Source organism: Somniosus microcephalus, chromosome 10, assembly GCF_052327205.1.
Source record: "Somniosus microcephalus isolate GS21.2 chromosome 10, FLI_Smic_1.0, whole genome shotgun sequence".
NCBI classification, from domain to species: Eukaryota; Metazoa; Chordata; class Chondrichthyes; order Squaliformes; family Somniosidae; genus Somniosus; species Somniosus microcephalus.
Genome location: NC_140996.1, coordinates 193,032,493 through 193,047,991, shown reverse-complemented (window position 1 = coordinate 193,047,991; position 15,499 = coordinate 193,032,493). Strand labels below are relative to the sequence as shown.

Sequence of the window (15,499 nt, the reverse complement as noted above, 5' to 3'; positions counted from 1 at the left end):
ATTTGGTCCCCTCATCCAAATCTTTGATACAGATTGTGAATAGCTGAGGCCCAAGCACTGATCCTCGAGGTACCTTAGTTACAGCCTGCCAACCCAAAAATGACCCGTTTATTCTTACTCTCTGTATTCTGTCCGTTAACCAATCCTCAATCCATGAGCCCTAATTTTGTTTAATAACCTCTTGTGTGGCACCTTATCGAATGCCTTCTGAAAATCCAAATACACCACATCCACTGGTTCCCCCTTATCTATTCTGCTAGTTACAACCTCAAAAAATTCCAACGGATTCGTCAAACATGATTTCCCCTTCATAAATCTGTGTTGACTCTGCCCAATCCTATTATTATTTTCCAAGTGCCCTGTTACCACGTCCTTAATAATAGTTTCTAGCATTTTCCCTACTACAGGTGTCAGGCTAACTGGTCTGTAGTTCCCCGTTTTCTCTCTCCTTTCTGAAATACAGGAAACTCTTTGGTATCCGGCACAGACGGGACCGGGATGGTGCCGGTTGATAAAAAATTCCGGATAACGGAGAGGTATTTTTATATATACCGAGGCTATTTTTAACAAACAAAAATAAAAAAATCAAGAAATGTGCAGTATAATTGGGTACTCACCTACAGAATGTTGTGTTAAATGGATGGTGGAAGATGCTTGATTAAGTACAGTAATGCCAGTTGAGGGTAATCCATAACTCTAATTATTTAACAGTAAAACAAAACTTATAAACGACTGTATACTGTAGTTTTCGGAGTGAGAATTGTGCCGGTTATTAGAGGGTTCCGGATATTTAGGTGTCGGTTAAACGAGAGTTTCCTGTAGTGGGTTTACATTTACTACTTTCCAATCTGCGGGAACCGTTCTAGAATCTATGTAATTTTGGAAAATGACAACCAATGCATCCACTATCTCTATAGCCACCTCTTCCAAAACCCTAGGATGTAGGCCATCAGGTCCAGGGGATTTATCGGCTTTCAGTCTCATTAATTTCTTCAGTACTTTTTTTTTAAACTAATACTAATTTCTTTCAGTTCCTCATTCTCGCTAGACCCTTGGTTCTCCACTATTTCCGGGAAGTTTTTTGCATCTTCTGTGAAGACAGACACAATGTATTTGTTTAATTTCTCTGCCATTTCCTTATTCCCCATGATCATTTCTCCTGTCTCAGCCTGTAAGGGACCCACATTTACTTTTGCTAATCTTTTCCTTTTTACATATCTATAGAAGCTTTTACAGTCTGTTATGTCTCTCACTGGTTTACTCTTGTATTCTCTTTTCCCTTTATCAATTTCTTGGTCACCCTTTGCTGAATTCTAAAATCCTCAGGCTTACTACTCTTTTTGGCAACATTATAAGCCTCTTTCTTTGATCTAATACTATCTTTAACTTCTCTTGTTAGCCACGGTTGGACCACTTTTCCTGTGGGCTGTTTGTGCCTTAAAGGAATGTATATTTGTTGTAAATTATGTGTTAATTCTTTAAATGCTAGCCATTGCTTATCTACCATCATACCTCTTAATGTAGTATCCCAATCTACCTTAGCCAACTCGCTCCTCAGACCTACATAGTTTGCTTTGTTTAGATTTAAGACACTAGTTTCAGATTTAACCTTCAAACTCAATATAAAATTCAATCATATTATGGTCAGTCTTCCCTAAAGGCCCCTTTACTACAAGGTTAATTAACCCTTTCTCATTGCACAATACTAGATCTAAAATAGCCTGTTCCCTAGTTGGTTCCTCAACATACTGATCTAGAAAACTATTGCATACATTCCATAAATTCATCCTCCACACTATTACTGCAAATTTGGTTTGCCCAGTCTATATGTAGATTAAAGTCCCCCATGTTACATGCGTCTCTAATTTCCTGATTTATACTCTGCCCTACATTACAACTACTGTTTGGGGGCCTATAAACAACTCCCACCAATGTTTTCTGCCCCTTGCTGTTTCATAGCTCCGAAAATCAAGAAGTAGAATCAGTTTGGGTGGAGCTAAGATCATTTCTCTCTCCTGTCTTTATTATCAGAGCTACCCCTACTCCTTTTCCATTTTGCCTATCTCTTCTAAAAGTTAAGTATCCTGGAATATTTAGTTCCCAACCTTGGCCACACTGCAAATGTTACACTCTTTTTCAAAAAAGGGTTTAAGGATAAACCCAGCAACTACAGGCCAGTCAGTTTAACCTCGGTAGTGGAAAAGCTTTTAGAAACGATAATCAGGGACAAAGTTAAATCACTTGATCCAGTGTGGATTAATTAATTAAAGGAAAGCCAGCACAGATTTGTTAACAGCAAATCGTGTTTAACTAACTTGATCAAGTTGTTTGATGAGGGCAATGCAGTTGACGTGGACTTCCAAAAGGCGTTTGATAAAGTGCCACATAATAGGCTTGTTAGCAAAGTTGAAGCCCATGGAATAAAAGGGACAGAGGCAGCATGGATACAAAATTAGCTAAGTGACAAGAAACAGAGAGTAGTGGTGAATGGTTGTTTTTCAGACTGGAGGATGGTTAACAGTGGTGTTCCCCAGGGGTCAGTACTAGGACCACTGCTTTTCCTTGATATATATGAACGACTTGGGCTTGGGTGTACAGGGCACAATTTCAAAACTTGGAAGTATAGTGAACGACTTCAAGAAGACATAGACAAGCTGGTGAATTGGGCGGACACGGGGCCGATGAAATTTAACGCAGAAAAGTGCAGTGATACATTTTGGTAGGAAGAACGAGAACCAATATAAACTAAAGGGTACAATCCTAAAGGGGGTGCCTGAACAGAGACACCTGGGGGTGTATGTTCCCAAATCGTTGAAGGTGGCAGGGCAGGTTGAGAAAGCGGTTAAAAAAAAAAGCATACGGGATCCTGGGTTTCCTAAATAAAGGCATAAGTACAAAAGCAAGGAAGTTATGAACAACCTTTATAAAACACTGGTTCGGCATTTGATAAGGTGCCACATCAAAGGTTATTATGGAAAATAAAAGCTCATGGCATAGGGGGTAACATATTGGCATGGATAGAAGATTGGCTAGCTAACAGGAAAGAGAGTAGGCATAAATGGGTCATTTTCTGATTGGCAAGATGTAACGAGTGGTGTGCCACAGGGATCAGTGCTGGGGCCTCAACTTTTTACAATTTATATAAATGACTTGGATGAAGGGACCGAAAGTATGGTTGCTAAATTTGCTGATGACACAAAGATAGGTAGTAAAGTAAATTGTGAAGAGGACATAAGGAGGCTACAAAGGGATATAGATAGGTTAAGTGAGTGGGCAAAGATCTGGCAAATGGAGTATAATGTGGGAAAATGTGAAATTGTCCATTTTGGCAGGAAAAATAAAAAAGCATATTATCTAAATGGAGAGAATTTGCAGAGCTCCAAGATGCAGAGGGATCTGGGTGTCCTAGTGCATGAATCGTAAAAGGTTAGTATGCAGATACAGCAAGTAATTAGGAAAGCTAATAAAATGTTATCGTTTATTGTGAGGGGAATTGAATACAAAAGTAGGGAAGTTATGCTTCAATTATACAGGGCATTGGTGAGACCACATCCGGAGTACTTTGTACAGCATTGGTCTCCTTATTTAAGGAAGGATGTAAATACATTGGAAGCAGTTCAGAGAAGGTTTACTAGATCGTGGAGGAATGGCAGTGAAGAGAGAACATCTACAGGAAAAGAAGCACAAGGTTATTATCAGCCACTTCAGTAGAATTTAGAACATAAGAAATAGGAGCGGGAATAGGCCCCTTGAGCCTGCTCCGCCATTCAATAAGATCATGGCTTATCTAGGGCTCAGAGTCACTTCCCAGCCCGCTCCCCATAACCCTTCACTCCCTTACCTTGCAAAAATCTGTCTATCTCCACCTTAAATATATTTAATGACCCAGCCTCCACAGATTTACGACCCTCAGAAGAAATTCCTCCTCATCTCAGTTCTAAAAGGGCAACCCTTTATTCTGAGACTATGTGAAAAAGCAGCAACAATAAATGGACAAGTGTTCACAACAGAAGCAGAGTCATTTCAAACTAGTCACAAATGGGTGACCACATCAATGCCAACAGCAACAACATATGCAGTTTTTAAAAGCAAAACAATCCATACTGGAACTGCTAAAAACTGTTTTTAAATCTGAAACATGCCAAAGCTGTAAAGTTATGTAAAATACTGAATAAAGTTTAAGTACATTGAAACTTAATGTAATTTTTGTCTTATTTCTGCATGCCACACACTCTTCTGATGTATTCCTGCATAGAATAAACACCAGTTTAATCCAATGTTTCACGTGGCAAGATAGTATTAACGTAGGGTTGACTTCATTTTTTTAAATCTACAATGATTAGACATTAGCAGTACACAAAGAACCCATTTCAAGATAGTGGTGTGGAAGGATGTAGGTCAGTTCCTCTGCTTGGCTGAATTCACAAACCTGGCTATGCTGCTAAGGGGAGGCACCTGGCTGACAGTCAGCATCTCCTTGCAGTGAAAGATGAAATAAATGTGTACATTACATTTTTTTTTTAAAATAGGGACGCTTACTGATAAATCTTGCCATTCATGTAGAAATGACTTATGAAATAATACTGGGCGGCCTGCTGGTGGCGCTGTCCAGGGAGAGTATAAATACTCGGGCAGAGGCCCAGCTTGCTCAGGACATTTTGTAAACAGGAACTAGTGAAGGACAACTAGACCTCCATGTTGTGAAACAGTTGATTAAAGCCTTATTTAATACTCTGACCAAGTGCCTAGTAGTTTTCTTACATCACTTACCATTTTTCAGTGCTGCTAACAGAGCTATTATACAGGCATCCAATAAGTTTCCATCATAATCTAAGCACATCATGTCACAGTATACAACCCAAGCGAGCTGAAACAAAAGAAAAGATAGATGCATCAATACTCAGGTTAAAAATAACGTGTATCTGAACCACTCTGAAGTCATCCTCTAATCAGCTGTGGTCTAATTAAGTTGCACTTGAAATATTAAAAAGCACGAGATATACAGCTGCAGGCACAAAACACACACTGATAGGGTTGCTACAATTTCCCTCAATACGCCTGGGTTATATGCAAGGGGGGAAAAAAAGCCAGGATTCCTGATCCTGGTTACTATCCAGTGAACCCTGGTGAAAGTACATGTGGGTGGAGATCACACACAATAAATTTGGGTGTAATGCCCCTACAGCCAAATCGCCTACTGATCATCATTGTCTAAGCTCACACATGAACAATGCTCACTTGGGTCAGGTACTCAAAAGAAAAAGACAGGCTTGCATTTATATAGCGCCTTTCACGACCACCAGACATCCCAAAGCGCTTTACAGCCAATGAAGTATTTTTGAATTGTAGTCACCGTTGTAATGTAGGAAACGTGGCAGCCAATTTGTGCACAGCAAGCTCCCACAAACAGCAACGTGATAATGACCAGATAATCTGTTTTAGTGAAATAAAAACAGAAAATGCTGGAGATACTCAGCAGGTCAGGCAGCATCTGTGAAGACAGAAACAGAGTTAACGTTTCAGGTTGATTACTCTGTTTCTCTTATCACAGATGCTGCCTGACCTGCTGAGTATCTCCAGCATTTTCTGTTTTTATTTCAGATTTCCAGCATCTGCAGTATTTTCTTTTCGTATCTGTTTTAGTGATGTTGATTGAGGGATAAATATTGGCCAGGACACTGGGGATAACTCCCCTGCTCTTCTTCGAAATAGTGCCATGGGATCTTTTACGTTCACCTGAGAGAGCAAAGTGTGGTTCCCAGGATTGCTGCACAGTTGACTTGTACGTGCTTGGGTAACCTTACAAAAAGAGATCACGCCGTGTCCATCGAGATGCTTGAAGCTTTCCGTGACAGCTGAGCGTTATTGATCATGGAAATGGCAATCCTGATTTAACTGCAGTTTTATTCTGTTGGGACCATTCGGGGAGCCGCTTGTAGAATGTGCCACTTCACTGGCGACATTGGCAAATCCCGACCGGTGTCGCTCTATTGGTCCCCGTCAAATGTGTCCAGAGATTGCTGCGCACTTTTCCATTCTCAAAACTATAAGGAGACACTGGGGCACTTTTTTGCCCAATGACGCAAACAATTCCCAGCCTTCACTTCATGACTTCAGCATCACGTTGCCGTTGGAGATGCGTCCATGAAACTGATGAACCTGTACCCCAGGGAAGAATCTTCGTCATCCACCCCCCCCAGCACAGCCAAATATCCACAGGATTAAAACATCACCTTGCGCAGATTTGGGAAATAATGGTCACACCCAAGAGAAACTGAACACTGGAACTCTCACTCACAAGCAGTCTATTGCTATGGACTCTCCCAGAAGTCACTGGATACTTCACATACTTATAATATGTACATGATTTCACCAGTTAGACAAACCTATGCGTAAAATAATTCCACGAGGAACGGCATATACCACACAATGAATAAACACAAAGGGTCACAGACCTTGAACACAATTACAATTTGATTACAGGAGTTTGCTAATGAACGCCACAATGAAACAACAGTCATGCATCCTGCAATCAGCCAGCTGAAGAGATCCAGACACAAGGGGTGGGATTAAGCATAGGCCAGCCTTAGCCCTTCACCCACCACCCAATAAGGAAATCATCTCCTCAGAGCACAGATAAGAACCCCATGGGGATAGGGAATGAAGTACAGGAAACTTTGTGCTATCCGGCACCGACGGGACCGAGCTGTTGCCGTCCCATCAAAACTGCCGGACAAACCAGCGCTAATGTTGAAACATACGGAGATTTTGAGCTCCGTATCTGGCAACAAACCCTGATGCTTAACAACAGCTTCTAAACAGTCGGCTGTACCTTGCAAGCGTGTCTGTAGCTTAGCAACAGCTTCAGCGAGACCTTGCAGAGCTTGACTGTTGAGAAAAAAGCAACGAAAAGAAAAAAAACCTAACGAAACGGCTCCTGATTTTTGCCAGTGGCTCAAGCTTGCCAGACATTTAGCCTCCGGATAACACAAAGTTTCCTGTAATGGGGACATAGGAGTCAGAGGAGAACAAACACTGGCAATCTCCTACTCAGCCAACAGCCAGTTTGGGGGGGCATCTGTATTAATTAACAAATACCATTCCCTCCCACCACATTTTTGGGTCTTTTTTGAACGTTCTTGCCCTATATTATTTCAGCTCTTGTATCTTACATCATTATCGTGGGCGAGTCTCTAATCCCCAAACCTTTGAGTGCCTGTCCCTTGCCTCAAGACCTAGGTAAGATTTTGGTAACAGACTGGGTAAACAAACAAACCCTCATTTGATAATTGTTTTTAGGTACTGGATTATCTTATGGCTCCATAAGATCCCACTTCAGTCCTTGAAAGCATCACAACACAGCCCAATTAAAGTTTAAAATATGAAGCAAATTTATTAGGCAAGTAATCTAACAATATATTACAGTTTTATTACAATAGAACACCATAACCAACGTACCTTGTAGACAAAATAATTTTTAAAATCCTAACTAGGAACTAAACTGATTCTTTATGAATAACTTTTAAATACACACAATAATGCCACTTCCTTTCAGGAATTTCAAACTGTCCATCTTTCTCAAAACTGGGGGTGAAATCGAATAACACTGGTGTGATGCGATCACACGCCCGAAGATGAAATTAGGCCTCGGGCCTCATCTGCACAAAACCGATGAGCTGCTGATGCCAATCAGGCCTCCCAAATGCACCTCACGGGTTGGGGCCTCAGATATTTCAGCTGGCTCTAATGCTGAGCGGGCCCAAAGGTAGGTTCTGGGGAGAGGTGAACCAGAGGGGGGCAAGCCTGGACCTGCAGCAGTCTGCTGTATTTTTCCAAGAGCCAGGAGGAGCACTCTTGCTCCTCCTGGCTAAGCTGACATCCAGTGCAGTGCTGAGGGAGTGCAGCACTGTCGGAGGTGCCGTCTTTTGGATGGGACGTTAAACCGAGGGCCCGTCTGCTCTCTCAGTTGGACGTAAAAGATCCAATGGCACTACTTCAAAGAAGAGTAGGGGAGTTATCCCCGGTGTCTTGGCCAACATTTTTCTCTCAACCAACATAACAAAAACAGATTATCTGGTCATTTTCACATTGCTGTTTGTGGGAGCTTGCTGTGCGCAAATTGGCTGCCACGTTTCCCACATTACAACAGTGACTCCACTTCAAAAGTACTTTGTTGGCTGTAAAGCGCTTTGAGACATCCAGTGGTCGTGAAAGGCGCTAAATAAATGCAAGTCTTTCTTGGCTCAACAGAAATTAAACTACAAAAGATTTTCCTACCTTTTTGTGGACGGCCTCCAGCAGTCTCTTTAAGGACCGCTGGTTAGCCCGCTGAAGACCCAGAACAACTGGGTGGAGCACCGGTGGCATAATCTCCGCCCAGTGATGACCAATTTTGATTGGATCCTTTAACCAGCGTTAGGTGCCCTTCCATATGCAAATTGAGGTCCTAACGCCTGTTTCAGCAGGAAATTGCCGACTTCCAATTTGATAGCATTTCCGGGGGAGATCAGGCATGCGAGATCGCGACCCAAAATTAATCCCGCCAACCTCAATTTTTCACCCAAAACACAAGCGAAACATGTCTGAATTTCTCCCCCATTGTCTCCTGGTTACTTTGTTGAGATTTTTTTAATGCTGTCAGCTGACAACCCCATTTTTTATACTGTTCTGGAAAACATAGTTATCAGGCCCTCATGGGTTTTGAATAACTAACTATTTAAATTCCAACACTAGCAAACTGAACTAATGAAGAAGACATTATATATTTGAAAATTGTGTTTAATATTTATATTCAAAAATGCTAAAAACAAACAATACCTACTATTGAATGTTTCTTACCTTCCCTTTCTCAATGCAGAGATCCTCCTTCTGTATGATCTGTGAACTATATTTTGAAAAAAAAAGTTGAATTGCTCCACAGATTTTAATTTGCCACACTGCTGTACTATAAAAACATCTTATGTACAATTGAAATGCCAAAAGAATTTGTAAGATTACTGATGAAAATGAGATTCTTACTTTTCTATGACATCAAAAATGAACTGACTAGCTGCTTGTGCTTGTTCCCCAGGAGGGCCAGGTCGAAATCTTGATGAGCATAATGGTGGTAAATCTACATTTGGTACTGTAATGAAAACATTAGTAAGTACACATTTGTTAGTTTTATCATCTCTACGGCACTTACATTTTCTGTAGTTAAAAAATGAATAACTATCCATACCAGTATTACTGCTGGTTGCAAAAATCATTTCCAAAACAAAACTGTTCTGATTTTTTAAAATGGCCACTTTGGGCAAGGTATTGGAAAGCATCCTACCCCCATGAAATTATATTCCTACATCACAACAGTGACTACACTTCAAAAAGTACTTCATTGGCTGTAAAGTGCCTTGGGACATCCGGTGGTCATGAAAGACGCTATATAAATACAAGTCTGTCTTTCTTTAAGTCGCTGCCTTTGGCAGAGGAGAGGGCAAAACTAGAATAATAAAGAACTTTCTTCATTTACATAGCCCCTAATCACTAACTCCGACATCTCAAAGCAATTCACAACCGAGGAATTATGTTTGAAGTGTCGTCACTGTTCTTATGTAGACAAATATAGCAGCAAAAAGTTCACAGCAATGTCTTACACAGAGAAATCTGTTGGTGGTGGTGCTGGCTGAGGGACAAATGTTGGGAAACCAGGGGAACGCCCTGCTCTTTTTCAAATAGTGCCATAGGATCTTTTATGTACACCTGAACAGGTAGGCAACGACTTGGTTTAACATCTCACCTGAAAGTCAGTACCTCTGACAATGCAGCACTCCCTCAACACTACACTGAAGCTTCAGCCTAGACTATGTGCTCAAATTCTGGAGTACGGCCTGAATCCACAACCTTCTGTCTCAGAGCAAGAAAATTAAAAGCACAAATTAAATGTGGCTAAATATAATTAAATTGTGTTTTAATTAATGGTTTACCAAATAGTTAATTTTGGTAACTGCATATGTGGAAGTAATAAAATTGTGGAAAAAGTACAACTTCCTGTCAAATATGAACACAGGAATGGATTAACATTACACCAAATGACCTCTAGCTCCTTTGGATTGTATTTTTAAGCCAGCACGTGTCAGTTGCCCAGCCAACATACCTAAGCACAATATTGCATTTGGGTTTGAATCAAATCAGTGAGATTTTAAATGGAATAACTGGTAGGATCATTCCATTACCACCAACCGTTAAGTTCAGTGGACTTGCATAGAAACATACAAACAAGAGTAGGCTATTCAGCCCCTCAAGCCTATTCCATCATTGAATTAGATCATGGCTGATCAGTACCTCAACTCCATTTAGCCACCTTTGCTCCATATCCTTTGATACCCTTACCCAACAAAAATCTATCTACCTCAGTCTTAAAAAAAATTCAATTGACCCAGAATCCACAGCCTTATGGGGAGGAAGAGAGTTCCAGATTTCCACTGCCCTTTGTGTGAAAAAAGGATCACTCTTAAATTTTATAATTAATGATTATGATCCCTTGTTCAGGATTCCCCACCAAAGCAAATAGTTTTTCTCTATCTACCCTATCAAATCCCTTCATCATTTTAATCACCTTGATTAGATTACCGCTCAACCTTCTGAACTCCAAGGAATACAAACCAAGTTTATGCAACTGTCCTTATAATTTAATTCTGCACTGTAACCCCGAAGGCCAACATATTTCCTGAGCTTTGATGCCCAAAACTGAACACAGTACTGCAGAGGAGGTCTGACCAAGGCCCTGTACAACTTTGCATCATTGCCTCACTTTTGTATTCTAACCCCCTTGAAATAAAGGCTAACATTCCATCAGCCTTTTTGATTATATTTTGTATTTGTACACTAGCTTTTAGTAATTTGTGTACATGGACACCTAAATCTCTTTAATAAGTTTATGATCTCATTTCCCCACACTGAACTCCATCTGCCATAGTTTTGCTTACTTAGTCTGTCTATGTCCCTTTCGAACTTCCTGCTCCCATCGACACAACTTACTGCACCTTTTAACTTAGTGTCATCTGCAAACTTGAAGAGGTGACTATCACAACGGACCAGAGTCCGATCTCTACATTATATGATTGAATGTATTAATCATGTTCTAAAAGTTGGTTTCCATTTTTGTAAAGGATATAGGCTTCATCCTATTTTTAATTTCCGGTCCCCCTAAACTTTGCCATATTTATAGACGTTGGGGCAGAAATTCCGATCCCCACGGGTGTGTACGCGCTGTGTACTCACCCGTAGGGACATCGGAAATGCCGGTTTTAGGCATGCACTGCGCATGCGCTGGAGACCGGCATTTCCGATCTGTCAAGAAAGCTCTCGACAGATCCTCCGGCTGCCCTGGAGCAGGGCCTCTGCGGGCGGAGAGTTCCGCTTTTTGGAGACCCTCCGCCCGCAGAAAACACTTACAATTCCTGCGCCTGGTAAAAGCAGGTGCAAGGCCTGCTTTTACCAGGATAACAGTTGAACAAAGTTTAAAAAAGAAAAAATTTCCACTGATTTATCATTTAAAAAATACTTTAAAGAAAGGCAAGTTTATTTTAGCCCCGTTAAAAACTTTAATTATTTTTTTCAAACATTTAAATTTTTGTTTAAAATAGTTAATTTATGTAATTTCAAGTCATTTTAAAAATGTGATTTTTAAAAATTTATTTAAAGTTTTACTATGTTTTGGGGGTGATCTCCATTCATATAATTGACAGGTCTTCCTGTCAAATGTATGAATGGAGATTCCCTTCTCTGATTGGCTCCCCATGGCCCACGTGATCCCAGGAACGCTGCGAACCGCCTGCGCCTCTGGGATACGTGGGCCCTGCACACTGGCAGTTTGGAGAGGCCCAGGAACGGAACTCTGCGCCTCCCGGGAGCCCTCCGGTCTTGGCGCAGATTTTTCCAGATCGCAGCCCTCCGCCCGCGGGAGACCTGCGATCGGAATTTCTGGGCCAATGTCACTAAATAGTATGTCTAGGGTTACAAGATCCAGATAAATGTAATTAAAAAACAGCAAAATTAAAAATTCAAAGATACTTGTCAGGTTTCAGTGACAATCTCACATATTTTGCAAAAATACCCTAAATCATCATTTGTTGCCAGCTAACAGGCGAGTTTGATTTTGTAATAATCACAGCCACTGTCACAAAAAAATAACCAAACCATCAACATTAACCATTTCACAATAGGAATTTAACACTGCATTTGATTGAAGTACCAAGCTCAGCTACACTATTGCAATTTTATAGACTAAATTGTGGATCAATTCTTTTACCAATAACGCACCTATGTATCCTTTATTTGGTGCATCTACTGTTGGTGCTGCAAATTCCTGCAAAGTAAAAAGTAATTTCATCATTTTATACAAAATATTTTTCTACCTGCATTAAAATAATGGCTGCACATCTAAGCAATTTAAATTTAAATAGAATAATGTTACACATCTATGCAATGTTAATTATAAAAGTCCTTTAATATGAACAAATTATAATTTGATGAGGTTGGAGTGTGTTTAGTGCTCGGTTGTTAACACCTATTTTAGCTTGCTGAATCCCAAAACTGCGTGGAGCCCATTTGGCGTTATTTCCCTTCGCGTGTTTTCATTTTCTTTTTGTCAACTGATGAAATAATAGGCAGAATATCGTACATCCCCAAAATCAACATTAGCAATTTGAAGACCAAGGTGCTACAGAGTGAAATACTTTTCTGTCCAAGTATCAGTCTGCAGTACTTTCAGCCTAGAACACAGCATAGTGCAATGCAGAATAAAACTCCGCTCAGACTATCCCACTACAGTACAATTCCCCCAGCTATTCCCCACAGCAAACATCTATCTAGTCAATCTTAGTGAGATTGGCCAATTCATGCTGAAATAAGCATAATTCTGTGCTGCCTACACATGTCCACTTGGAACTGGATAGTGAAATTATGCAAACTCATTTTAATAAAAGGAGCCAGAGAGTTTATCACATCTCCTCAAATATTTCAAAAAGCTTCAGACACAATTAATTAGTTTGAAATGCAGCCATCATTACATAGGCAAATACTGCACTCATTTCACTCACAGCAAGATCATAGACAGCAATGACCAGTTAATGTATTTTTGGTGGTTTTGGTTGAGGGAGGAATAGTGACCAGGGCACTGGGAGAACTCCCTGTTTTTCTTCAAATAGGATCTTTAACACCCACCTGAAATAATGGTACAGGCAGATAGGGCATTGGTTTAACAACTCAGCCAAAGGGCAGAACCTCCAACAGAGCTGAAACTCCTCAGTCCTGCACTGGAGTATGGGTCTACACTATATGCTCCGGTCCTAGAGTGAGGCTAGAAACCACCACCTTTTGACTCGGTGGCAACAGTGCTACCAACTAAGCCAAGTTGACAAACTCAAAAGTACAGGAGTCAAATTCAAAGCAGCTAGAAGGATACTGCGGTAAATGGAAAGATTGCTACAAAACATCAATAGTAGACCTAAGGTTGTTATTTGGATGCAATTACCAGGATAAGAGAAAATCATGTTTCATCTGAAGTATGCCTGACAGATGTGAATCTGTCACTAGGTACCACGTGAAAAGGGATCTAGCCATGCCCCAATGGGTAAGGTGGTCTGGCTCAATAAGTAGCAGAAAGCTTAGCAGTGCTCAGTTTTGGCAGGCGGAGAAGTTTTTAACTCCAACAAAACTTGGGGAGTCTCTAAGCTTAGTTTCCTGCAAACCTGCATCTCTGGTCTTGGATAAAAAAAGGAATGCTTCCCTACAGAGAGAGGATGTGCATTCCATACGAGGTAAACAGAAACTCCACTTGTATGGATTTTTCAGTAGCTTGATTTGGAAGCTCAAACATAGTGATGGTTTCCACATGTCAGACACCTGGCTAAACAATAAATCATATCCTGCAACTCATCACATGTGCTGTCTTCTCCAACCCATGAAGCAAATTTATTGGCCTGGAATTTGTGGTCAGCGGCGAAGCGACGGCGCTCACCGCTGACCGCGAAGATAGCTGCCCACAAAGATCTTGCAATCTCTGTGGTGTGAATTCAGCTCTCCCGACGTTAGTTTGAATCTGGCGCCAAATCACGCGAATCCTAAGCGTCCAGCAACAGTGATGTCATCAAGCAGGTTAAGCAGCCAATCACACTGAAAAATTCTCAGACAGCAAACCAGGATGTAAAATGCACAGACTATAAGCCACTTTTTATAAATTTTACAGAGAGCAAAATAAAGATTGGCACATACACATAGGATTAAGGTAGAAGCTGAAATATCCAACAAACTTTACAAAATATATGCATTAAAAGCAATGTAATTCTTATATTAATGGAAAAATTTGACACTCCACAGATATAAAATTAGTTTTTCTGTGCCAGAATGGTTGTTCAGCAGTCAATACGCCGTTAAAAACCAAGTTACACCTCTTTCAACAAGGCTTAACTTTTTCAGGCTTGGTGGGGGGGGCGGGTAGGAGGGGGCAGAGGTTAACAGCGATATTCCAGCATAATGGGGAAGTTTTCATCCTTCAGTACGATTTGAATTGATTGCCGGCTCCAGGGAGTTCCACAGCGCAATCTGTGGAGGAGCAGGGAATGACTGAGAGCAACTTCTGGATTTCCGTGTTTATCTGCACATTCGCTGGCTCCAGTAATTGCTGTCACTTTCAGAGGAGTCATGACGGCGAACGCTGACAGTGTTGCCGTCATTACCGCCGCAAAATCCGGGCCATTATATGTATCTGCCGGATTGCTACAGTCAGCACACTGACTGTATAAACATTCATGCAGATTTTTTTCTACTCAAAATTCAAGCAATACAAGTTATACACTAAAAGGTGAATGCTGAAAGCTCACCACTTTAATGCCACAAACAACTGTCGTGTTCCCCAGCTTTACCAGCGCAGAACCATCCGCAGTTGTAATTGAACCTGAAATATCAGACATGAAGTTAGAAAAGCAATACTTTCAAACACAGTTACTCTTCCTAACGGTTTCGTAGCAAATTTTTTTCTTTTAAATTGCAACCAGTAAAATGTACAAACAAGAAGCGGCTGTGATTCTATTTTAGAGGACACCAAAAACAATTACATTATCTGTAACATTTTGTTGTAGGATCATAGATTCTAATGACAAGGATTAAGTTTGTGATGAAAATCTACAGTCCTATTACAGCCTCATTAGTAAGTAGTTAATAAGAGCATTAAGAAAAATATATACATCTATGATATATTAATTTTCTTGTGTCTATCCACAGTTCTTGTTGCTCATAATTTTATTACAAGTTGTAACATTAGGTAACACCTGAATTAATGCCTGGTTTTAATACGTAATTAAAATTACTTTAATGGGTAAGCCGGTTAAACTTACTATTGTACTTACTGGACACTTTCTTTCAGTCCTCACCACTACATATACTACAACTTGCATTTATATAGCTCCTTTAACATAGGAAAACATCCCAAGGAGCATAGTCAGACAAAATTTGACACTGA

General features: G+C 40.5%; 1 protein-coding gene across 3 annotated transcripts in view; it reads right to left on the bottom strand.

Moving 5' to 3' along the window:
* exosc8 (exosome component 8) overlaps positions 1–15,499 on the bottom strand; it is a 32,624-nt gene that overhangs the window by 6,715 nt on the left and 10,410 nt on the right. For all 3 annotated transcript variants that reach the window (XM_085999393.1, XM_085999394.1, XM_085999392.1), the window contains exons 4-8: positions 14,862–14,935; positions 12,301–12,346; positions 9,019–9,124; positions 8,839–8,884; positions 4,771–4,867 (exon numbers count right to left, since the gene is read on the bottom strand). In XM_085999393.1, coding sequence (XP_085855519.1) covers positions 4,771–4,867; positions 8,839–8,884; positions 9,019–9,124; positions 12,301–12,346; positions 14,862–14,935 — 369 coding nt within the window. The remainder of the gene's footprint in view (positions 1–4,770; positions 4,868–8,838; positions 8,885–9,018; positions 9,125–12,300; positions 12,347–14,861; positions 14,936–15,499) is intronic.